The 23,649-nt window shown below is 54.6% G+C and overlaps 1 protein-coding gene across 1 annotated transcript; it reads left to right on the top strand.

Moving 5' to 3' along the window:
- The first annotated feature begins 956 nt into the window (after positions 1 to 956).
- TKT (transketolase) lies at positions 957 to 23,256 on the top strand. Its single transcript, XM_072941497.1, has 14 exons — positions 957 to 1,201; positions 9,770 to 9,887; positions 10,467 to 10,580; positions 11,319 to 11,416; positions 14,901 to 15,092; positions 15,967 to 16,085; positions 17,427 to 17,620; positions 18,307 to 18,471; positions 19,827 to 19,983; positions 20,111 to 20,241; positions 20,783 to 20,866; positions 20,976 to 21,069; positions 22,150 to 22,272; positions 22,959 to 23,256. Exons 1-14 carry the CDS (start codon positions 1,095 to 1,097, stop codon positions 23,132 to 23,134), a joined length of 1,872 nt encoding a protein of 623 aa, XP_072797598.1. The 5' UTR covers positions 957 to 1,094; the 3' UTR covers positions 23,135 to 23,256.
- Positions 23,257 to 23,649: the final 393 nt, after the last annotated feature.

Raw genomic sequence — 23,649 nt, 5'->3', positions numbered from 1 at the left:
ACTTGCCTCCCTTGGTTCTCTTAGTGCTCCCTCAGGGGCTCTCTCTGATGCAGGCCCTGCTCAGCCACTGACTTGACAGGCTGTCTTTCTCTGTAAAATGGAGCTTCTTCCTGTATGTGATAAATGGTATCAACCTCATGGGGCCTGTGGGGTGGGTGGACTCCACCAAAGTGTCTGTGATGACCGTGCCCTCCCTACCCCTACTCTGGGGACCTTCATCCCTTAGAGGCCAGATCTGGTAAGAGCAGAGGTAGGTGCTCCTGAAACCAGACATGGAACCAAACCCAGTAATCTCCCTAAGAGTCAGCAGTGCTATTAAGCCCTAGTAACTTTCAAAGGGCCTGCCTCTAGTAATTTCTTAGTTAACACGAGCTGGTATCACTATTACTATTATTCTGTATTCTCATTTTCGTTATCTCCATCATCCTTACAGGCCTCTCGAGCCCTGGGTTCCTTCTCTTGGGGCTGGGACTTGCGGATGGGTGCGTCTGCTAGGGCAGAGCCTCGCACCCACCAGCCCCGTGATCTTAATTGACCTAGCCAGCCTCAATTTGCTCGTCCATAAAAAAGAATTGTCAGTGAAGCCTCCGCTCTCAGTTCCACCCAGACCTGTGTGGAGGAAGGCGAGTGGTCTGCAATGAAGATGCGAGTCAACAGGCAAACCCTGAGCCAAGCCTAGAACCTGGAATTACGGTCACATTATTTGTGCGTGAGGTTAATCCCGGCAGGACAGTCACTCACAGAAGCCTCGCAGCCCGCAGCTGCCCCGCAGGTTTCGGGGGAGGGAGAAAGAGATTAGGACAGGCTGAGTCCGAAGACGCCTAAACTCACAGTTCCCTTATCAGCGCGGGAGGGCTGGGGCGGGGCGGGTGTGCCCCGCGGGCCCGGGGGCGGGGCGGGAGGGGCGGAGCAATCTGGGGTGATGCGAACACCCCGCCCCGGCGGGCGGCTCGGGGGAGTGTCTTAACGCGCCTCCGCGCGTCGCCGGCCCTCCGGCGCTGTCCTTTGCTGCTGAAGCCGCCGCGCGGCTCTGCGTCTCCACGTCTTCGTCCCGGTCCTCGGCCTCTCCACACGCCTGCTCGCCCGGCCGCGCCATGGAGGCCTATCACAAGCCTGACCAGCAGAAGCTGCAGGCCCTGAAGGACACGGCCAACCGCCTGCGCATCAGCTCCATCCAGGCCACCACGGCGGCCGGCTCCGGGTGAGGGGGGCGCGGGGCGGGGGCTCCAGGGCCGCGGGCTCCCCGGCTCCGTGTCGCGCTGCACGGTGCTACCACGAGGGAGGCTGCCGGGGGCGCGGTCAGATGGCGGAGCACGCGCCTCGCAGGCCCGGGCAGGAGGCGCCTTCCGCCGCGCCGGCTCTCGGCCCGGCTTCCGCCCGGCTCCTGGGCCGCCTCAGGCCGGCTCGCCCCCGTTCCCCGCTGCTGTAAGGCGAGGGGTACGCGGCTAGGGCATCGCAGAGTCCCCTCGCCGGCCGTGCCGGGAAGGTCACCATGAGTGCGCTCGCTCTCGCCAAAAGCCCGGCCCAGTGCCGTGCGCTCTGTACACGCGGCCCCAAGACCCGTTCCACCCACACGTGGGGAAACCGAGGCCCAGAGTTGGTTATTTGCCCGAGGTTGCACGCGTTGAGATCTGGAATTTGAACTCGTCCTGCCCAACTCGAGATTGCCTGTTTTAACGTCTCATCTTGGAGGGAGCCTGGGGCCCGGCCTTCTCCCTACTTCAAACTACCCCTCCCCTTCGCCACTGCACACTCCTGCCACCCTTGGATTTGGGGCCGAGTTTGGAGCAGGGGTGCTGAGAAGACAGGCGAGGGGGAGTAGTCGTGGGGAGGAAGGTGACCACGTGGTTTCAGAACTCTGGCACCTGGTGTGAAAGAAAGGTCTAAGATCTTTAGGGCGGGGCAGGAGGTGGGCAAGGGGTGGAGGATGGGAGACTTGCGAGGCCAAGAGAACCGAGGAACGAGTCCCAGGGTTCTGGGGTGAAAATGCAGGGCGTGCTTCCAATACAGCTTTCCCCAATACAGGAGCCCAGCTCCAAGCCAGCCTTTCTGGCTCAGAAAGTAGAGAAAGGCTGTTATAGATCCTGGGAGCCTCCTCTGAAGGTGGCTGGTGGCAGGGAAAGTGATAATAACCGGCCACCATGCAATGGGGGTAGTTTAGAGCGTGAGCCACTGAGTTACTTCGGAACTTGTTTCCCTTTCTGTAAAATGGGAACAACAATAGCTCCTACACACTGAGTGGTTTCAAGGATCCAGCCCCTCCTTTGGGGCCTGGCATGAGGCTGCCAAGACAGTGATGTGCTGGATTCATGAAATGGTTGAGTTCTGGGTGGGGGATGGTTTCCAGGAACCTTCCTAACCAAGTCTTTTCCTTAACAAAGACAAGATTCTAGCCTCTGGCTAATTTCATACAGGATATGTTATTAATAAGTAAACCTCCTTTGACCTTCAGAGTAAGTAGCCACTCACTCTGTGTGCCTTTAAGACACCCATTCTCAGAAGGGATTAGACTCTCCTAGCAGATCATTGCCCTCTCATCCCCCCCAGCACCCCCCCCATGCACACTTGGGAACCTTTATCTCCATTGGGTTTATGTAGTCCTACCCATTGTGTGAGGAATACCCTGTCCAGTTGGGGACGTGGCTTACTCTCTGTGCCCTGTCCCCCAGCCTGGCACACAGAGGTCTGCACACCTGTATTGCTTGATAAGTACTCCTTGGTCCCCTTGACTGTTTCAGGGGATCCTTCGCACTGCAGAGCCTTGTTGAGCCCTACTGTGTGCTAGGAGCTGTCTGGCCAGATTCCTGAGGATCTAGCTAGAGAGACACAGCAGTTACCCAACTAAATAGTGTTACACGTTTGAGTATCTTACAGGGCTAGATACAACCTGTAGACAATTACAGGGTCACTGAGTGACCAAATAGGAATCCCTGGGGTGACATAGAACATCCTTTGTTGCTAATATTGTCTAGTGCATTTTGAGAATAACCCTATAAGACAGAGGCTATTATATCCCATTTTATAGATAAGGAAACTGAGGCTAGTGGGTTAAGTGACTCGCCCAGGCTGGTCATTGGTGGCTATTCCATGCTGTCCAGTTCACATCATGGAAGACTTCTTGGGTAGGTGGGCAGCTCCAGGTGGAGCCAGTTTGAAGTCACTTGGTAAGAAATAAAATAACTATAGGGAGGGCCTCCAAAGGGAGAGGTTGTCCAGTGGGTTCACTGTACTTTTGTTCATTAAACTCAGATTTCTATGAGAGTTTCACTCAGATTTACATTGTAATGCCTTGGGAAAGAACTCACTGAACTCAAAAAAGTGTCCATTTGCAAAAAGAAAATGTGTAAAATACAGTGATTTCTGTGTGTTGTGAGCATGTGTCAAAGATGCAGAAAAGAAATACTTAGAAAAAAACCTTAATTTTTTCAGAAGGAAGTAACATTGCTGTGCAATCCCTGTCACAAGAGGGATTTTGAAAGGTATGTGCCAAGAGCTCTGTGTGCACAAAAAACAGTAAAGGAAGACTTGAGAACAGGGCAGTGCTCCCATTGCCAGATGTTTGTCTTGAGGCCATGGTGCTGTACAGTCATAGCCAAAGTGACCACCCTGTCAGGATGTCCCCGTTCTGGGGGCACTTACAGTCCTAGTGGTGATACAGCACTTTGGCCAAAGTCTTTTCACAGTCACTGCCGAGGCTGGACTCAGACACTGGATCAGTGAGGACCAGGCCGTAGGGTTCGGGATTTCTCGGTAGCTTTCCCCTTCCTGTGCCATCGCTGACTGAGTGTCAGTGGGCCTCACCAGGCCCCAGGAAGTGAAGACACTGGCCTCTGTGTCACAGAGCTGAGGGACAGAGCCCGTACAGAGGGCTCATTGTGGAGGCAGCACCCACAGCAGCCAGAGCTGCTGCAGGTCACCTCCCTCTGCGTGCTGGGGAAGCTTGGCAAGGGTCCAGCTCATCCAGGCTTTAAAAAGATGAGCCCTGATGGCCTTGTCAGAGGGGGCCTGACTCCTGGGGCTCGTGGTGAAGATTCCAGGGCTAGACTGTGGCATTATCCAAACAGTACTAAGTGTCATCTGAGGACGCCATCAGAATCAGGCCTAAATCTGGAGGTGCCAGCTGTGCTTATAGGTCTCCAGGGCTCTGACCCACAGTGTTGGGGTTAGAGACATAAGGTCTGGCCAGACCTGACTGGTGGGCACAGGAAAAGAGATCTAACTCCGGCTCTGTTCCAAGTGGCTGTGCCCTTGTCAGAAAGGCCCTTCCTATCCCAGCACCATAGTTTCCCCATCTTTAAAGAAGAGGTTCATACATATGTGGTTTTCAAACTGGGTCCCTTGGAAGTGGGGCTGGGGATCAGAATGAGCAAGTTCTGGGGTCCTGCCACCTGCTATTGTGGGTTTCACATCCTGGGAGTCCACGTAACTTTGAAGTGGCTGGACGTGCATCTGTGCTGCCCAGCTCTGGGTGCAGGGAGGCTTTGTCTGAGAGCTCAGAGGGCCCCTTTGGGTCTCTGGCCCATGTAGGCCAGCCTCTCTGGACAGAAAACCGCCACCTCAGCCTGCTTCTCCATTTAGGCTTTCTTCACCCCAGCCCAGCCCCAACTGAGGCAAGAGCAAGCCCGTTGAGATTACCCCAAACAGCAGCCTTTCCCAACTCGTGAAGATATCTGACTGTCCTGAATGACCCAGTTCTTTACCTCTGATCGCAGCAGGCCCGATGATGAGCAGTGTTTCCTGAAGCTGGGATCCTGGTGCCACCGCCTGGTTAGGGTCTGGCAGAGACATTCCCATGAGCTGACCACACTGTGGCCCCTGTCGCAGCTCTGACCCCCTGCACTTTGCCCATTTAGGCAGGCCGGTTGTCACTAGTCCCAGTCCCACAAAATCAGGAACTCCTTTTATTGCTGCAGACCACACACAGCTTCTTGCCCTGAACAGTGAGGCAAAGCCCACTTAGTGGGGTGGGTTGTGGGAGCTGATGATTCTACCAGCAGGTGGATCTGGCCAACCAGGGCCTGCGCTGTTTGGCTTTCTTGCTCAGAAGTCAGCTGCACCCATGGCCTGGACGTAACCTCTGAGGGCTGCACACCTGGGCAGGGGAGTGTGGACAGTAAAGAGCACCCTCTACTGGGCTTTCGGCACCTTTTTCCTCCTTTTAAAAACAAATCTTTTAACAGCTCTAGTGAGGTCTGATTTGCGTATCATAACATTCTACATGTATGTTCAGTGGTTTTTAGTAAATGTATATTGATGGTGATTTACAGTAAGTTTTAGTGAATTTGCTACATCCCATTTTAACTCTTCTGGCTATTTCATGTTAATAGAATCCTACAAAATGAGGTCTTTGGGGTCTGGCTTCTTTCACTTAGCACAGTGTTTGGAAGGTCATGTAGCATGAATTAGTGCTTCATTTCTTCTTGTTGCTGAACATTCCATTGTTTGGATAGTGCTGCATTTTGTTTAGCCATTCTTTACTTTCTCCAAGCGTTTTGCTTTTATCCTAGCTGGTGGCAGACTTGTGACCCTAGGAGAGGCACTTCCTTCTGTGGACCTAGGTGGTCACATTCTCAGATGAGGAGGAAGTTAGACTTCATAGCTGATATTTTAAAAGCTAACACTTACTGAGTAATTGCCATTTTTCTGTGTACTGTGCCCATCTCTGTTTTACACAAACACTACCTCAGTCAGTCTGCTTCTGCTACTATCTCCATTTTACACTGAGGAAACTGAGGCTCAGAGAGGACACATCCCTAGGCTCTTGGAGCCAGGTTACATCGTTTATTCATTGGTGCACTCTTGTTTGTGCCAGGAGCTGTTCAGACTCGAGGCTACAACAGTGGAGAGGCTCAAACTCCTTGTCCTCCTATCCTAGATGGAGCTAGAGTTGGCACCTCAGATAGACAGGCAACAAATCGCCATATAATGTTAGGTGGTAAGTGAGTGAGGGAAAGAAGAGGCATTTTAGATAGTATAATCAGGGAGGCCTTCTCGGAGGAGGTAGCTTGGGACCTGTTTCTTCACAATCTGAGGTGTGGAGACTATCATCCTAGGTGCTAGCTAGCACAGGTGGTTCCAGGAACAGGAAGAAAGAACAAGGACTGCTTCTGAGGTTACTCCCTGGCATCCTGGGATTCTCCCCTGAATATTTCTTTTTATGGTAGATATATGCCTTAAAAAGAATATGAATGATGTTCATGTTATAAATAATGAACCTGGGTGTATCTACCACCAGGTTTAAGAGCTAGGACATTATTGCACTTTATAACCTCCTCTCCCTCCTCATAGAAGGAGGGTTTCTTCCAGAAAGAACTATACCCTGAATTTTGCATTTTATTGTTTTCCTTATAGTTTTATATTGTTTGTATATATTCATCATCAGTATGATCTTCCGAACTGCCATACAGATCCTTCTGTGATGTGCTTTGTCCACATGTCACATTTGTGAGATCTTGTTGAGGATGGGTCTTTGCAGCTCACTCATTCTCACTGCTGCATAGTATTCCACTCTAGGAGTATACTGTCATCAAATATTCTCTTGTGGTTTCACTGTGGGTGTGAACCCACCCAGGGGTCAAGTTGCTGGGACTTAGGGAATGCTCATTTGCAGTCATTGGTTTGGTTTCTTTTTAGCAGTTACAAGATTTTTCAAGTTTCCTACTTCTTAAGCTGATTTTGGTACATTGTTTTTTCCTAGACATTTTCCTGTTTTCAAATCTGTTTGCATCAGGTTGTTTGGAATATTTTGTCATCTATTCTTATATTCCTCCTTCCATTTCTAATACTATCCTTTTTCTGGATCCTGCCTTATCAGAAGTTTGCTAAATTTTTAGTCTTTTTTTTTAAGAGCTTCAATTTTTAAAAATTGTTTATTTGCTTTCTATTTCATCAATTTCTATTCTTTATTATCTTTCTACTATCTTTGAGCTCACTGTATTTTCCTAACTTTTTAAGTTGGACCTCAGCTATTGGTTTTCAACTCTTGTGTTCCTTACTTTTTCTTTTGGGTACTTATTTCTTTTTCATAACATTATTTGTCTTTGTATTTTTAAGCATTTTATTGGAGGCTGTTGTAGGTGCTCACCTCCCAGGTTTGTTCATTTGTTGAGGCCTTGAGACTCCTTGTGATTATTATCTCTCTGCTATTTTTTGATAATGTAGAGGAGTCCAGCCAGAGGGGTGAGGGATCTGCATTTTTTTCTGTGGGGCAGCCCGTGAGCAGGTGGAGTGAGTGCTGAAGGGAAGAGGGCGAACATCTGGAAGAGTTGTGTTCTCCCCTGGGTGGGGGGCCTTTGGGAGACTTGGCCCAGCTGTAAGCCCTCAGCACCACGTTCATAGATTGAACTAATTGGGAGTAAGTAAGGCAGGGTTTTGGAACAAATTTGTAGCCCCCGTGCATCACAAAGAGTTGCAGATAAAGTTCCCCACAGCCTCCCTCCCTGGCCCCACCCCTCCCTGCTCTAGGGTATGTCCTTCTGTCCTTATGCAGCACCTTGGGGTGGGGCCCCCACCTGCAGTTTTCTCCCCGGGGCGGGCTAGGGCTACAGGAGAAGCTCAGGCCCTTTGTGATGAAGTCCCTCTAGTAGGCTGAGCTTAAAAGTAACTGTCTCCTGTGTGTTCAGCACTTGGAGTTTGCAGAGCCCTGTCTCAAGCCTCAGCTCATTTCTTCCTTCTTGCTGGCCATGTGGTCAGCAGGGGGTCATGGTCCCAGCGTGCAGTTGAGGAGTTGGAGGCACTGAGAGGGGTAGTATATGGTCTTCCAGCAGATGATGGTGACTGGTGGACCTGGGCACTTGGCATTGTTTTAGGGACTCCTGGGCAGTCCTACATGGCACCCCATTTACCAGTAAGGAAGCTGGGCCTCAGGGAGGTGAAGCACTTGCCAAAGTGACAAAGCCCATGTGGCCCCTATTCCCACCCTGGGGTACCTCACAGAGGTTCCCTGAAACCTCTGGGGTGGGGCAACAACTGGCTTCTAAGGAACCCTTATTCTGTCTGTTTTTATTTGGTGGGTATGAAGGTAGGGCCAGCAGTATGTCTAGGATGCAGGCTTTGAAGGGAATCAAATATTGTAGGCTTCCCTGCCCAGCAAGGAAGGCCTAGCAAGGAAGGGTTAAAATCAACTGCTTTTCAACTTCTGGGGTCTCTTCCTGGCTGACCTCCCTCCCTCCACCTTGCCCAGGCTGGGATGTGCTCCTGCCACCTGCAGAAAGTACTTGTGCCGCTGCGCTTTCTCCCTGAAGCCTCTGACCTGGGCCTGCCTGCCTTCCTTCTAGCATTTTGGCCCGCTCTCCACCCACATCCTTCCCCTGCTCTTCTCCTAACAGGGTCGTGGCTTTTGTAACAGGATTCCTCCGGGATGGGGCTGCTCTGGGAGGGAAAGGGGAGGAGGTCAGCCTGGCCAGTGTTGGATGTCCCCCAGCTGAGGTTTGGCCCTAGGGACCAGGGAGTTGGGTCCCTGCCAGGCAGGGAAAGGTTTCTTGTTTACGTTTCCTCACCTCCCTTTTTCAGGTCTAGTGTCTTTCCCCATGACCAGGAGTTCATAGAAATGGTTAAGTATAAGACAATTGTGTGCTTGGGACGTGGATACTAAACCAGCATGGACAGTTCTGGATTTCTCTACTAATGTGTCTGCTCTGGAAGTGACTCACCCCTAACCCGTGCGGGGAGCCGGCTGGCAGGGAGGAGGGAGGCCCGCGTGAACTCCACGTGGTGCATGTGCCCTTGGGTTTGGCAGTGGGCATGTTTTAGTGTGAAGGACCTCAGCAGCGTCAGAGGGCTGCGCTGAGCTGCATGGAGGGGGCGGCTGGGAGGCACGTGCCCTGAGGCTGAACCAAACTGTGGGCCAGAGGGCTACAGGAATGTCATTCCAGGAACCCCAGTCTCTAGCCCCACTCTTGGGGGCTGGGACCGGATTAATCAAGTGGGTCCTAAGAAACCTGAACAAGTCTCACCTGTAAGACGTAATCTTTATTCTATGGTTAAGTCCTTTGCCCATTAGCCTTTCAGATAACCTTGTAGTGACTAGAACAAGAGCCTAATAAGGGGAGACCCCTTGACCCCACCTGCTCTGGAGCTGGAAGGGCAGGCCCTTGCTCTTGTCAGCCCTATCCCAGCCCTGGTCTCTGGCAGAAGGCATTTTTATTTTTTTCATAATTGTAGCCTTTGTCGAAGATAAGAGGTTGCTTTGCCTTTTAAATTCTGTGCAAACGCATGGTTTCTAGTGGCTATACCAGCCCTCAGAATGCCCACTGGAAAGCTGCCGTGTGGCCCAGTGGTGCTCTGGGAGAGCCCGAAGCCCCAGTTTTCAGACCACCAACCCTGTGTGCGGAGGCTGCTGGGAGCCTCAGCCCCTTACAGCCCCTGCCTGTGGCCTTGAGGCCCAGTGCCCCTGGGGGCATGGGAGGGCAAGTTACCCCAACAAGTGGGCTGAGTCCTGGGCAGTCCCATTGGGACTTAGCTCACTGGTCACGAGGGGACCCCTCCTCCTTTCTTCCTCTAGTCCAACCCCAGAATTGTTCCATTGCCATGACTCTGAGGGTCCAGACTGTTGGCCCCTGGGAGGGCACAGCCCCCATGCTGCCAGCAGTGGCCTTGAGACCCCATGCAACCCTGTCAGGGGGCCAGAGCACATGGCTCTCTGACAAGCCAGGCCCATGACTCCTTGGGACGTGCACTCCTAGGTCCCTGTCCGCAGGTCTGGGGTGAGCCCTGTCGGTCAGGGGCCCAGAGCTGTGACGCACGTGTCTTTCTCTCTCCTGGGCCACAGCCACCCCACGTCATGCTGCAGCGCCGCCGAGATCATGGCTGTCCTCTTCTTTCACACCATGCGCTACAAGGCCCAGGACCCCCGGAACCCTCACAATGACCGCTTTGTGCTCTCCAAGGTAGGAGGCCAGCCTGCCACCCTTCACGTAGGGGACAGTGGGAATGCTCTGGGTTTTCCACCCACTTTTGGTGTTGACAGGCAGGAGTGGGTACAGCTTGACAGCTCTGCACGCGTCTGTCTGTGCTGAGCCGGTACCCTGGGCCGAGGCTCGCTTCCTCAGGAGTGCTGGTGCCCTGTCCCGCCCCTCCTGCACAAGAACCATGGCCACAAACCCCCGGAATCCACCTGTCCCCAGGCCTGGCTCCATGGCCTCTGGTTTCTTGAAGCGGGCATGAGCACTTAGAAGTCTATCCAAGTCTGCTTACATGTCAGAAACCAGGGATTAGGGCAGCCGGCTGCCTGCTGGGGTTTTGGCCTCAGCAGCCTCACAGCTGTGCTCCCCCTGCACCTGTCCTAGGGCTCAGCCTTGGCTGTGGGAACCTCGGGCTGGAGGGGGATCAAAACTGGGGAAGTGGCCTTCTCTTGCTTCCTTCCTTGAAAGGGATACCCTGGCCGGCAGGCTCAGCCAGGCTCTGGGTCTCTGTGCAGCTCCTCATCTGACTGCCCCCCACCCCCCGCCGCTGTCTGTCCCTGGCAGGGCCACGCAGCGCCCATCCTGTATGCCGTCTGGGCTGAAGCCGGCTTTCTGCCCGAGACAGAGCTGCTGAACCTGAGGAAGATCAGCTCCGACTTGGACGGGCACCCTGTCCCGGTAAGTGTGCCTCACCAGGAGCCCCTCCGGGCCTCTGCCTCCACTTCCTGTTTCTTGAGGCATGCGGGAAGGAGGGCAGGGTACCCACCAAGGAATCAAGGGTGCTGGGAGTTGGAGGAGGGCGCTGATGTGAGGAAAGAAGAAGTGGGTGGTTGGGGGGCATACTCTATTCACCCCAAGCACCAAAGACCCAAGTTCTCTTCCACACTGGGCCTCCCTGGCCACTGACACAGCCTGGGAGGGGAGTTTATCAGGGAATGTCTAATGAGGTCACAGCAGGTTGCTGGTGACGCCCCAGGGAAGGGGTCCAGTGTGCTCCTCAGGGCACTAATCCCTGCAGTTGTCTGGAGTTCATGTGTCACCATGAAAACTCACCTGTCAACCCCCATCGGAGCACCCACTAGGGCCAATTATTGAGTTTTGTCATGAATTCTCCCAGCCACTGTGTGAGGTGGATTATATGTACTCTGTTTACAGAGGAGGGAACTGAGTTTCAGTCCCCAGCCAGAGGTCGCACAGCTCCCTGGTGGGCAGAGCTGCTATCTGAAACGCACCCACAATTACTGCAGTGGGAGAATGGGGAAGTCACACTCTGCCTTCTGCAGACCTCGCCTGCACCCCTAGGCCTGGGTCGGGTATGGCTGTGTGGCTCCCACAGGACCAGGATCTTGGGAGGGGCCTCTGGGAAACACTGCTTCCTCCTGCCCATGAGTTAACTGGGGTCCTCTGTCGTGACAGAAACAAGCTTTCACCGATGTGGCCACTGGCTCCCTGGGCCAGGGTCTTGGGGCTGCTTGCGGAATGGCCTACACAGGCAAATACTTCGACAAAGCCAGGTAACACTCCCACTCCCCACCCCCAGCCTACCCTGGAAGGGGTCCTGAAGGCTCAGCCTTACCCACCGCCTGCAGGCACCTCCTCTGAGTAGGGGCTGAGTAACTAAGGTGTGGCCTGAGGCTGGTGCCAGGACCAGCCCTGTTTTCAGATGAGGAAATGGGCTCAAAGGAGTGAAGGGACTTGCCCAGAGTCCCTTGATAGTGACTGGCAGGGCCAAGTTTGCATCCAGAGTCTGTGCTCTTCAACCAGAGTGCTTTAGCTTGAGTTACCCCTGCCTGGCGCCCGGACCCTGAAGTCTCAGAAGGCCCCACCCCCAATGCCTGATGAAGCACCGTGAGCCCAGGCCTGAGCCCCTCGCCTTTACCTTGGGAAAGGAGAAGATGGCGTGTTCTGGAGGGTTCTGGGCCTCCCTGAGCCCCACCTATCAGCTAGGGAAGAAACAAACGCTGGAGAACGTGGCCTGTGGGGGGTGGGTGAGCAGCCTGATCAGGAAGGTTTGCTGCTCCAGCATCAGGCAGTCTGGACAAGACCCCGTGGAGGCAGATCTCAGCCACAAGGCTGTCCCCCACGGCCTGCAGACAGGTCTCTGTTGGGGAGGGAGAAGTGTTGGCTTCAGGCTGTTAAGGAAAGCAGATGGTTTCCTCATTCCTTTACTGTTTGGGATGTTATACTCACACTGCTCAGTGCCCTGTGGGCTGAGTGGTGTTAATTATCCCTCCCACAGGTGGGGAAACTGAGGTAAGATGCTTGCTTGGTGGTGGAGGCAGGATCTGAATCCAGGGTGTCCATCCAGAGTCCACGTTCAGAGTCCCCATGCTGCTCTCAGGGGCCCAAGGGAAGCACAGGAGGCCAGGGAGCCCAGTGGGTGGGAAGCTTCCTAGAGAGATAGAGGGAGCCTGGCCTGCAGGCAGCGGGAAGGGCCACGGCCAAGGCAGTCACAGGGGCCCACCGAGGACAGATGGTCACGGGGAGCCTGACTGGATGCTCCACCCCAGTGAGCACCTACTGAGTGCAGGGTACGTGGCTCCTGAGACTGCTTTCCAGGTGAGCTGGGGCTGGGAGGCCTTCCAGGCTCTCCGGCCAGTGTCACTGGCAGCACAGCGTTTGCCTTCCTCCCGGGCTGGGCTTTGGGGCCGGGCTCTGCTACACCCAGCAGTGATTCACTACGAAGTGAAAGAAAGTCACAAAGAATGGGATGTATGTTTAAGAGTATTTTATTTGGCACAGAACCAGAGCTGTGAGTTAATTATTCCCTACAGTTGCTTGAAATAATTCCTCGTGAAGAGTCATTTCCTGACCGTAACGCGATGGAACAAACCAGTGTAGGGAGAGGGGGTTCAGCTGGGTTCCCAGCGGCTAGGGTTGGCTAAGGCTCAGGCCCTCAGACTGTACCTTGGGGTCAAGGGAATTATCAGGCCGTGCCTGCTGCCAGAGCTGGCGTCCTGATAGAGCAGAGACGTCCAGTCACGTCTCCCAGGCAGCACCCGTCAGATTGCTCTCTTCCATTTCTCTTTTCTTTTTTTTTTTTTTATTGTAAAATATCTACTCATTTGTAATACAGAAATGCATTACAAAGAAACAAATATTTTTCTTATTCTTAACCATTTCCCCCCATTTCATTCTCACTTAACAGTGTATATCATATTTCATCCATATTATTGTGAAGAGAAATTTATGGATTTGTAATCCTAGTATTTGTATGATTTTACTGTATGCTTTTTAGAAAAATCTAAATGTGAACACTTTCTTGCGTCGTCAGCTGTCAAACTAGTTTGAACTACTGCATGCTATTACATTTTACGGGGCTTCTTCCACACATTTAGACCGTCCTCTGTTGTTGGATATTTGAGGTGGTTTACAAACTCATAGGCAGCAAATGTTGGCCGTCTCGTTAGAGTCTCTTTTCCTGGTGGTTCAGGACTCTGGGTATTTGCAGCCTCCAACCCCAAATCTAACAATAGCTTCAGGCAATGCGGCTTCTGTGGGGCCCCCTTTCCTGTTCTCAAGCTCCCCCAGGGTCTCCTCAGGATCCCAGGCCGCCCTCCAGACCTGAGTCTGAGGCTATGCCCGGACTCTGCTCTTGGCCCCACTTCAACTTCCTTGGAAGTGGGCGTAGGGTTGGGAAAGCAGCCAGTCTGCTTCCCAAGAATCCCTTTCTGGGGAAGTCGGAGTTCCCTATAGGCCTTTCTGGCTCAGCCCCATCAAGTTGGTCACTTCTGGGAGCTCCTGTGCCAGAATCTTCCCACCCCCTGCAGCATCTCTGGGCCCCCCTTGCAGCCTGCAAGGCCCAGCGTCAGATTAGCCTCTGTGAGTGTGGGTGCTGGGACCTTCTGCTCCTGGCCTGGGTGCTGGAGGCCACAGAAGGGAAGGCACAGCACTGGCACGGCAGGGGGCGGAGGCCGGAGCCCTCCCTGACTGGAGGCCTGCGGGGGTGCTGAGTCATGCTGACGGCGCCCTGGCTGTCCCCGCCTCTTCTCCAGCTCCTCCTGCCTTAGCCTGGTGGCCCAGCCCGCTCAGCTGCACGGCTCCTGTGTCCCCTCTGAGCTGTCCAGGCACCAGCCTCACTCCCCCCACCCCACCATGTGCGATCCTAGGCAGCAGGGAGTGGAGTCTGGGCTGGGCAGTCAGGCCTGTGTTTGAATCCTAGCTCAGCTGCTCCCCAGCTGCGTGGCCTTCAGACAAGTCCCTTGACCTTTGAGCCTGTTTCCTTGTCTGTGGTTTTGGGGAATAACAACTGCACTCACCTTCCTGAAGGGATTACTCAGCGCTAAGCAGAGGTGGAGGGGAGAGGGGGTGGGGGGTCAGAGTCCCTGAACTGGTCTCCTAGTCTCCAGCCAGGGAAGGTTCTGTTCTGCTAGATAATTTATCCCAACTTCCTTGTTATTTCTACCATGTCACACTGCCTTGGAACCATCATGGCTGTGTTGAATGCAGGAGATGGCCCCTGAGGTAGAGAAAGCCCAGGCCCAGCTCCATTCCTGGTCAAGAACCAGCCTTGGGACCTTGAGGACCTTCCCCCACCCTGGTCCCAGCCCATTTTTCACCTGAAGCTTTGGGTGCTGCTGGGCCTCCCCCGCCCAGCTCCTCTGAGCAGAGGGGTCCCAGGGCTCCCCCAACACTCCTGGTTCATGGTAGGGCAAAGGGATACGGGTGCACCCCTGCAGCAGGCAGCTCCAGGTTCCCTCTACCCTCCTGCCCATCGTGAGTAGTTAGTTTCCGTGAACGATCACCATTTTCTTCACGTCCTGACAACCCCCAGTTTTCTGGGTCCGTTGTCTTGGAGCTCTGTTTCTTGGCAGCCAGTACTTCTTCCTGGAGCTCCTGACAGCTTTCTTCACAGCCATTTTCTCACGGGGTGTGGACCTCGGGTGGGCACAGCTGATGCTGTTGCATGTGTGTGTCTGCTCCTTTTCCAAGAGGGAAAGGCCAGGGGCATGTGGGCCAGGGGAGGGGGCTGGGCTCTAACCCACCCTCTGTCTGCAGCTACCGCGTCTACTGCTTGCTGGGAGATGGGGAGCTGTCAGAGGGCTCCGTGTGGGAGGCCATGGCCTTCGCAGGCATCTACAAGCTGGACAACCTCGTTGCCATTCTTGACATCAACCGCCTGGGCCAGAGCGACCCCACCCCACTGCAGCACCAGATGGACGTCTACCAGAAGCGCTGCGAGGCCTTTGGGTATGTACGAGGCTGTGGCCTGAGCACTCACATGGCACGGAAGACCTCTGCGCTAGAGGCCTTGCAAGTGCAGGGGCTGAAGCCATCGCTAACTTGCTTTCCACCCTCAGTGTCTCAGTTTACTTGTCTATAAAATGGGGGCAACAACAGGCTTAAATGGGTTAATATGTGCAGTGTTCAGCCCTGTACCCACACAGAGTATGAGCTGTTACTTCTGTTACTATTAATATGCCAAAAAGAGTCCAAAAAGGGATTGCCTTAAAGCAAAAGGCTCCTTCTGGTGGGGGGTAAGGTGTAGCTCAGAGGTATAATGCATGCTTAGCATGCATGAGGTCCTGGGTTCAATCCCCAATATCTCTTTTAAAAACAAATAAATAAACCTAATCCCCCTGCTCAACCACCTGAAAAAAAAAAAGTTAAAAAAAGAAATGCTCCTTCCTCTGGATATTTGACAACATGGCTCATTTTATACAAGTTTCCAGCACCATGCCCAGCTTCTATGGAGTGATCAGTTGTGTCCCTTAAATAAAAATTGGACAAAAAAATCATCAAGAATCTAATAGCAGATTCCAAACCCAGTTCATTGTCCCCAAAGCAGCTTTCAGAAGGAAATGAATAGCTCAGGAATGAAAAACAATAAGTGAAGTAAGCTTTGCATTACTTAAGAGAGAGAAGGAAAGTCTGTTCAAAGGCAAACAAGAGGAAGTGAAACAATGTGAAAAGAGAAAATTAAACCCAAATTTGAAACAGGCACTTTTGAGGCTTCCCAGCCCCTCCAGCTCTTCACCCGATCACAGCCGTGCCGTGGAGCAAGGGCAAGACTTTCCCTAGGCCTCCCCTCAGCTCTTACCCCTCACGCCCCCTCTCTCCCCAGCTGGCATGCCGTCATCGTGGATGGACACAGCGTGGAGGAGCTGTGCAAGGCCTTTGGGCAGGTGAAGAACCAGCCAACAGCCATCATTGCCAAGACCTTCAAGGGCAGAGGCATCTCAGGTCCGTTTGTACGACCTCCCTTCCCACCCCCCTCCCAGGACTGGGCCCTGCGCTGACTGAAGAGGTGGGGGCTTCCAATGGTGGGCTGGGGGTGCCTCTGAGAGCCTGTGTCTAGGTAGCACCAGCCCTTTGTTTCTTCTGCAGAGTGCACCCAGGCCAAGGAACAGGGGTGGGGGGGAGGAGACCCTGTGCTGCCTGCAATGACTGGGCAGCGTGGCTGAGCTGGGATTTAGACCCTGGTTGGCTAGCCTGGACTAGGGGGCGTGCATAGGCAGGAGAAGAGGAGGGACTTGGTGAGGCCTGTGGATAAGGCAAGAGGACACTTTCCCCAGCTGGCATTTGCGGAGCATCCTTGACAGTGCCAGCTGTCTACCCTGAGCCTAAGGGTTGATGCAGAGAGTCCCAGAGAGCCTGGGGAGACCTCGATCCTCCCCTGGGAGGTGAACAGGGTACCACCTCATGCAATAGAAAAGTGATTCCAGAGGCCTGTGTGGGTGGGGAACCTAGGAGAGTCTGAAAGTTGGTTCCTGCACCTGGCCTGAGAGCCATGCAGGGATAAGTCCCTCCCTAGTACCCAAACACGTGCTCCAGACCTCAGGACCGGGATGGCCCTTGCCCGTTGTAAAGATGGGGAAATGGGCTAAGAGTGGCCAGGAACTTGCCCAGAGATATAGGGAGTCTGGCACTGGAAGGGGCTAGCTGCAGGCTCCGGGCCGGCTCCGTCGCACTCCTTGCCCTGGCTGTCCCTTGCCCACCAGGGGGGCACATCTCCCTCTGCCTGTGTGGGCTTAGGGACATTCTCTGCTATCTGGGAGCCTTCTGGAAGAGGACTCTGGGATACTGTCACAGCCTCAGCGCTTCTGTCTAACACTGACCCCTCACGTGTTAACCACTGCCACCTCTAGGGGCTGCCTGGGACGGTTAGTCCTTGGTTCTCCCTGGGCTGTGATGACATCTGAGGTGACCTTGGAGGAGAGGAATGTTAAGCCTCGCTGGTCCCCACATAGCAAGACACCAGGGCAGGGATGCACCTAGAGGCTCACAGAGCCCCATCTGCTGCTCGCCCTGCCCTGGGCCTCAGGGCTTCCCCTCCCGACCAGTTCAACAAACTGTGATTTCTATAGCAGACAGACCATTTAGGTTGGGGTGAGGAGGCGACGTGGGGGAGAATGGGATGGGGTGGCATGCCCCCTCCCCACTGGGAGTGCCTGGAGGACTGGGCAGCTACTCAGTGGGCACCTGCAGTTGGGTGCTGTCACCGTGGTCCTCCTTTCCTGACCCCGTCATGGCCTGCCTTCTGGGAACTTTTATCCTACCTGCCCTCCTGCCTTGTACCCACAGGGATAGAAGATAAGGAGTCTTGGCATGGGAAGCCCCTCCCCCAGAACATGGCTGATCATATCATCCAAGAAATCTACAGCCAGATCCAGAGCAAAAAGAAGATCCTGGCGACTCCCCCACAGGAGGACGCCCCCTCAGTGGACCTCACTAACATCCGCATGCCCACCCCACCCAGCTATAAAGTTGGGGACAAGGTACCCAGTTGGCCCTCACATTTCTGGACTGGCTGGGCTGGGGTGGCAGTGGTTCTCCAGCTCCTCAAGGGCTGGGAAAGGGAAGAGAGGGGTTAGTTCAGGGTGTTCCTGCTGCCTCGTTATCTCTGGGATTATTGACCTGAAGAGGCTCAGAGAGGGCAAGAGACTTGCCCACAGTCACACAAGAAACCTCTGGCAGCACTGGGATCACAGCCCACAGGTCCTGCTTCCCCACGGCCCTGGTCCTTCCTGGCCTGGACCTGAGCTCAGTACCTTCCCACATCTGGCAAAGGCTCAGCAGGGCTGCCCGGTTCCAGGCCCTTCCCCGTGTGGACCCGATGCCACCTTAGTCAGGCTTTCTGACTCCCAGGCCCTCAGTGCAGAGTGGGGCGAGACCACAGGCCTCTGTCTTGGAGCTGGGGAAAAGGGGAGTTAGGACATCTTTTGAAGCTCAGATGGTTCACAGCCCAGCTGGGGACAAGGGCCTGGAGACTCCCCAGACAGTCATTGTACCAGTTCTCCTTGGCATCCTCACAGAAGTTTCTACAGGGTCATAGGCTGCTGGCCTTCCTTTTTCTTTCCCTAATTTATTCTTTTCCTCCCTGAAAACTATGGCCCAGGGGGCTAAGCAGGGCTGCAGGCCACAGGCCCTCAGAGGTGCTCAGCCTTCCCACTTTCCTCCTCAGATAGCCACCCGCAAGGCCTACGGGCAGGCCCTGGCCAAGCTGGGCCACGCCAGTGACCGCATCATCGCCCTGGATGGGGACACCAAGAATTCCACCTTCTCAGAGCTCTTCAAAAAGGAGCACCCGGACCGCTTCATCGAGTGCTACATTGCCGAGCAGAACATGGTGGGTGCGGGGCCAGTAACAGCTTGCGGCTGAGGTCTGAGGGGTGCAGGGGCAGGGCTTCAGCCCTCCTGCTTCTTTGAGGGGTTGTGGTGGCAGTGCTAGGTGCCTGTTCGATCCCAGGAACAGCTAGGATCCGGCACTGACTCTCGACCTCAAGTAACCCCCCGTGGTGAGGGCAATGTGTGTGTGATACCCAAGCGCTGGGTGAATGCAAATAGGGGAGCTGAATGGAGCTGCGGGGGCACGCAGGGGATGCTGCACACGGGCCAGACATGGTGGACGGGCTTTTTTGAGGGATAAAGGGCCCTGCAGGTGGAAGGGCAGGCACAGGCAGGAGGCTGGAACACATGGGTCTAAGCCAGAGTCTGCTGAGCCCTTTCATGCACAAGGCTCTGGCCCTGCTACCCTGCGGGGTGCAGAGATAAGAGACTCTGTGGGCCCCTGCCATGCACACAGTTGGGTTAGCAGTCCTGTGTCAGGAACTGAGATTGTGAAATAATGAAGGATGTTTTGTCCTGTTTTTCAAAATATCTGTCCCTTCTGGCCAAGGAGCCCAGCCTGGCCTGCAGGCCCCAGGGACTCTGGGAGGCCACCAGGCTCTACTGCATCCAAGGTTCTTCCTCCAGCTGAACCTGAAGGTGTCTGGCTTCTAGCCTTGGCAGCTGGAGGGTCCAGCCAAACTGGTGGGATGTGGGGCCTGGGGAAGGAGGCCTTATGTCAAGTGGCAGGGTTCAGAGCCCAGTGCTTCTGGGCCAGGGATTTGGGGCCTCCTCACGTATACTTGGGGTGGTGAGGGAGATGGTAGAGGGACCTGGGAAGGATGACCATCTGTGCCCAAGCTTAGCCCACTCTGTCAAAGGCTTTGCAAGTTGCTAGAAGTGTTCCCCAGGGAAATGGCCTTTTGGGTGGGGTAGTAATTAGGTTTGTTTATTTATTTTTAGAGGAGGTACTGGAGATTGAACCCAGGACCTCCTGCATGCTAAGCGTGCGTTCTACCACTTGAGGTGTACCCTCCCCCAAGGGAAAGGATCTTAAGAAGACTTTTTTTTTTATTTTCCATAGTCTGTTTCCAAAGTCCTTCACCTTGAAATAGCCATTTCAAAAGTTCTCTTAACTACTAGCTATAAATATAAAAATAAAATACATAGAATAGTTACAAGAACTTTTGAAATGGCTATTTCAAGTCAGAGGACTTTGAAAACAGACCGTGAAGTCTGTGGGCACACAGGACGCTTGCATGGGAAGAGGAGAATGAAGCTCCCAGGATGACTGAACCCCCACCCTTGAGAAGTGGCCCTGGGCTCACCGGCCACCCTCTCCTGCACCGGGGCTGACACCACCCACTCTGCCCCCAGGTGAGCATCGCCGTGGGCTGTGCCACACGCGGCAGGACCGTGCCCTTCTGTAGCACTTTTGCAGCCTTCTTCACGCGGGCCTTCGACCAGATCCGCATGGCGGCCATCTCCGAGAGCAACATCAACCTGTGCGGCTCCCACTGTGGCGTGTCCATCGGTGAGTGGGGCCGGGGCACTTACACCCGTAATGTCCTGAACTTTGGAGGAGCTGGGGGGTAGGGCCAGGAGTCCATTCCATGGATGGAGTCTTAATCTCACCATGTCCTTTCCCACACACACCCCAGGGGAAGACGGGCCCTCTCAGATGGCCCTGGAAGACCTGGCCATGTTTCGATCCATCCCCATGTCAACTGTCTTTTACCCAAGCGATGGGGTGTCTACGGAGAAGGCAGTGGAATTAGCAGCCAACACGAAGGTGGGTCACATGGCTGTTCTTTCTTCTGCTGGCAGCTAGCGCTCCCCTAGAGGAACAGGAGGGGAGGCCAACAGGAAGGCCCAGAGCTGGTCACTTGCTGCCTCAAAGTGGTATCCCCTGACCTGGCCCCTGGTGTTCACCTGCAGAAGTTAGACCAGGAAAAATGGAATACACACCACCCTTCCTGCTGCTCGGCAGACATGCTAACTGATCAGCTCACTCTTTCCCCTCTGAACATCTTAGCCTGGCAGCCCCTGCCAAGCTGGGGGTTGACGCCTCTCTGCCATACCTGACAGTCGGTTTCTCCAAGACAGAACACGCAGGGCTATGTGGTCCTGACAGGGCTGGGCTGCTGTAGACCAGAGTGCCCTGTGTGGGCTCCTCCCACTCCCCAGCCTGAGGGCAAGCGGTGGGCCCTCTTAGAGACATCGTCTTCTGTCTGGGGCTTCTGTCTGAGGATGAGTGTTTGGAGAAGGAAACACTTCAGTCTTCGAGGCTGGACGTGCTACATCCTGGATCCTGTTATTCTGTTTCATTCCAGGGCATCTGCTTTATCCGGACCAGCCGCCCGGAAAACGCCATTATCTATAACAACAACGAGGATTTCCAAATCGGACAAGCCAAGGTTAGCGTGGCTGATGCCCCAGTGAGCCCCTTAGAGCGAGCCCAAGGTCCGTGCTCACCCCAGGCCATCAGTTCCTAAGCCTCACTGATCCCCCCCATGTCACCCCCAGGTGGTCCTGAAGAGCAAGGATGACCACGTGACTGTGATCGGGGCAGGGGTGACCCTGCATGAGGCCTTAGCTGCGGCTGACCTGCTAAAGAAAGGTAAGGAGGGTGGGACCCAAGAAGTCTTAGATGGTGCACTGGCTGTGGACCAGGTCTTGGGGGTGAGAAAGAATCTCGTGTAACTAAATGATGACGATATTAATAAGAGCTAGGCTGGGAGCCCTTCCCAGGTGCCCGGCGTGGCGCTCAGTGCTGGGGCTGCAGTGGCACAGCCCCTGCCCCACGGCCTGGGGTTGACACGCCCGGCACCTGGCCAGATCAAAGGCCCTGGGGCCAGTAGGGCTCAAATCACCACTTGGCAGGCCACTGGTTAAGTGTGCTTTTCAGCACTGCGGTGCCTCAGTTTCCCCATCCACAATGGAGGTACTATCACCTTTGCCATGGGGCTGCCCTGAGGACTTAATAAATATGACTGGCATTGTTACCATCATTTCAAGCTTCATGTGGTAGCTAGTGACAGGCATTTGCCTCCCCTGCAGAAGAATCACAACAGATGCCATGTTTCAGCCATGCTGAGTACACAGGAGAGGGCAGACGTGGGTGTCCTCAGTGTGGGAGGGAACTGATGCCCGGGCCAGAGAACTGGTGCATACAGAGCTCTGAGGAGCTGGGGGAGGGCCAGGTGGAGATCCAGGCTGAGAGTCTGAAGCAGGCGTGGCCGTTTGACGTGTCCCCCTGACCTGAACCCTTCGTGCCTTCAGCCGCAGCTCCCCTCCCCATCACCCCACCAGCCTTACCTTGGGCCAGAGCCTTGGAGCCTTCCCTGTGACTTCCCCTTTATCTTCAAAGGCACCTAGGAGGATGGAGGGATGTTCTCTGACAATCTGAAGTCTGAGATCCCGCAGCCCAGGGCGTCGGGGAGAGAGGGGCTCTCCTCTCTTCCCTGAGACGAGCTGCTCCTAAATCGAGCCAGGGCAGGCTTCCAGGTGGAGGGGTGGGTGCGGAATCCCAGAGGACGTGGGCATCCCAGGTCAGCAGGGAACGGGGTGAGCCATCAGGGTGGGTGACCATGAGCCTGAGGACGGGGACAGGCTGCGGGCTGAGCTTGTAGCTGTGCAGGCCCCCCCCACCCCGGGCACATCAAAGGGCAGACCCACAGTGCATCTCCTCCCCTCACAGAGAAGATCAACATTCGTGTGTTGGACCCCTTCACCATCAAGCCTCTGGACAAGAAACTCATTCTTGACAGTGCCCGTGCCACCAAGGGCAGGATTCTCACTGTGGAGGACCACTACTATGAAGGTAATGGCCAGAGAGCCAGGGTATGGGGCTGGAGTCTACAGGCTAGACATGCTCCCTTTATCCCAGCCCCAGGAGGACCCTGCAGCCCAGGAAACCCAGAGCAGCTGGGACTTGGCCTCTTAATTGACCTCAGGCTTGGCCTCAGAACTCAGTTGCTGGAATGGCTCCTTGCAGCCCCTGCCACCCAGGAAGCCTATGAGGCTTCTGACCTTGCTAAGAGTGCAAGGTGGCTGTGTCCCTGAAGTAGGTGAAAATTAAGGCTGTTGCCCAGAATCAAACTGGGAAAGCAACCTAAACTCCCGTCTTTATGAGTTCTTCACAAAGCCGCCATCCCCCGGCACACACCACTTCCTCCAAGGCAGGCCCCAGGGGAAGAGATGGGCTTAGACCCTGATGTCATGTGCAGATGCTCATTGGTTAACAACAGCTGCCTGGAGGGTACTGTTAAAAATGATCAGAGGCCACATTTGAGCTTATGAAAAGTATAAGTACTGTGATTGGTGGTGGTGTCTGCTCTGGCCCCAGGCACGGGCAGGTTGGAATATATGCTGTCCCTCCGTCCTTGAGAAAGGAAATAAACTCAGACTCATTTAGGGCTGCGGGGCCAGCTGGGGGCTCCAGGGGGCACCCACCCACCGCTCACCCTGAGGCCGTATCACCTCACTCACCTTCTTTCCCCTGCACAGGTGGCATAGGTGAGGCAGTGGCCTCTGCAGTAGTGGGCGAGCCTGGTGTCACTGTCGCTCGCCTGGCTGTCAGCCAGGTGCCAAGAAGCGGGAAGCCAGCAGAGCTGCTGAAGATGTTCGGTATTGACAGGGATGCAATTGCACAAGCCGTGCGGGGCCTGGTTGCCAAGGCCTAGAGAGGGCGTGGGGTGCAGCAAAGGAGTTCGACACATTCCTAAGATCCTGGCAAAGGTGCTCAAAGATGTACTGAGAGGAGTGGTAAACATATGTTTTCAGTAAAATGAATTGACCCCTGAAATGTTTTTCATTTTCATTCATTGAAACCCTCACCCTCAGCTGGCCTGGCCCCAGGGGCTGGGGAGCGGCCTCACCTTCCCCAAGGCCCCTCGGCCCAGTGGTCAGAAGTCTCCTGGGGGAAGGAGGGCAGTTGCTTATTATCCCAGCTCCTCCCCATGCCCTCTTAACCAGTGACCTGGGAGAAGCAGAGGAAAAGAGGAAGCCCCATCCTGGGGAAGAAGGTGGCTCTCAGGTTGGCATCAGAGCTGCACAGCGGCAGGAAAACCAAGAAGGTCCAGCTCTTCCCAGCACCACAGGCCAGGAGTCTTCAATCCCAAATGTACAGAACTGCCTCCCCTCAACGTGTCCAATGCAGCTCTTCCAGGAACTTCTGGCCACACCTAGAAAGCCGTGC

This window comes from Vicugna pacos, chromosome 17, assembly GCF_048564905.1.
Source record: "Vicugna pacos chromosome 17, VicPac4, whole genome shotgun sequence".
NCBI classification, from domain to species: domain Eukaryota; kingdom Metazoa; phylum Chordata; class Mammalia; order Artiodactyla; family Camelidae; genus Vicugna; species Vicugna pacos.
This window is presented reverse-complemented; position numbering and strand designations above follow the sequence as displayed.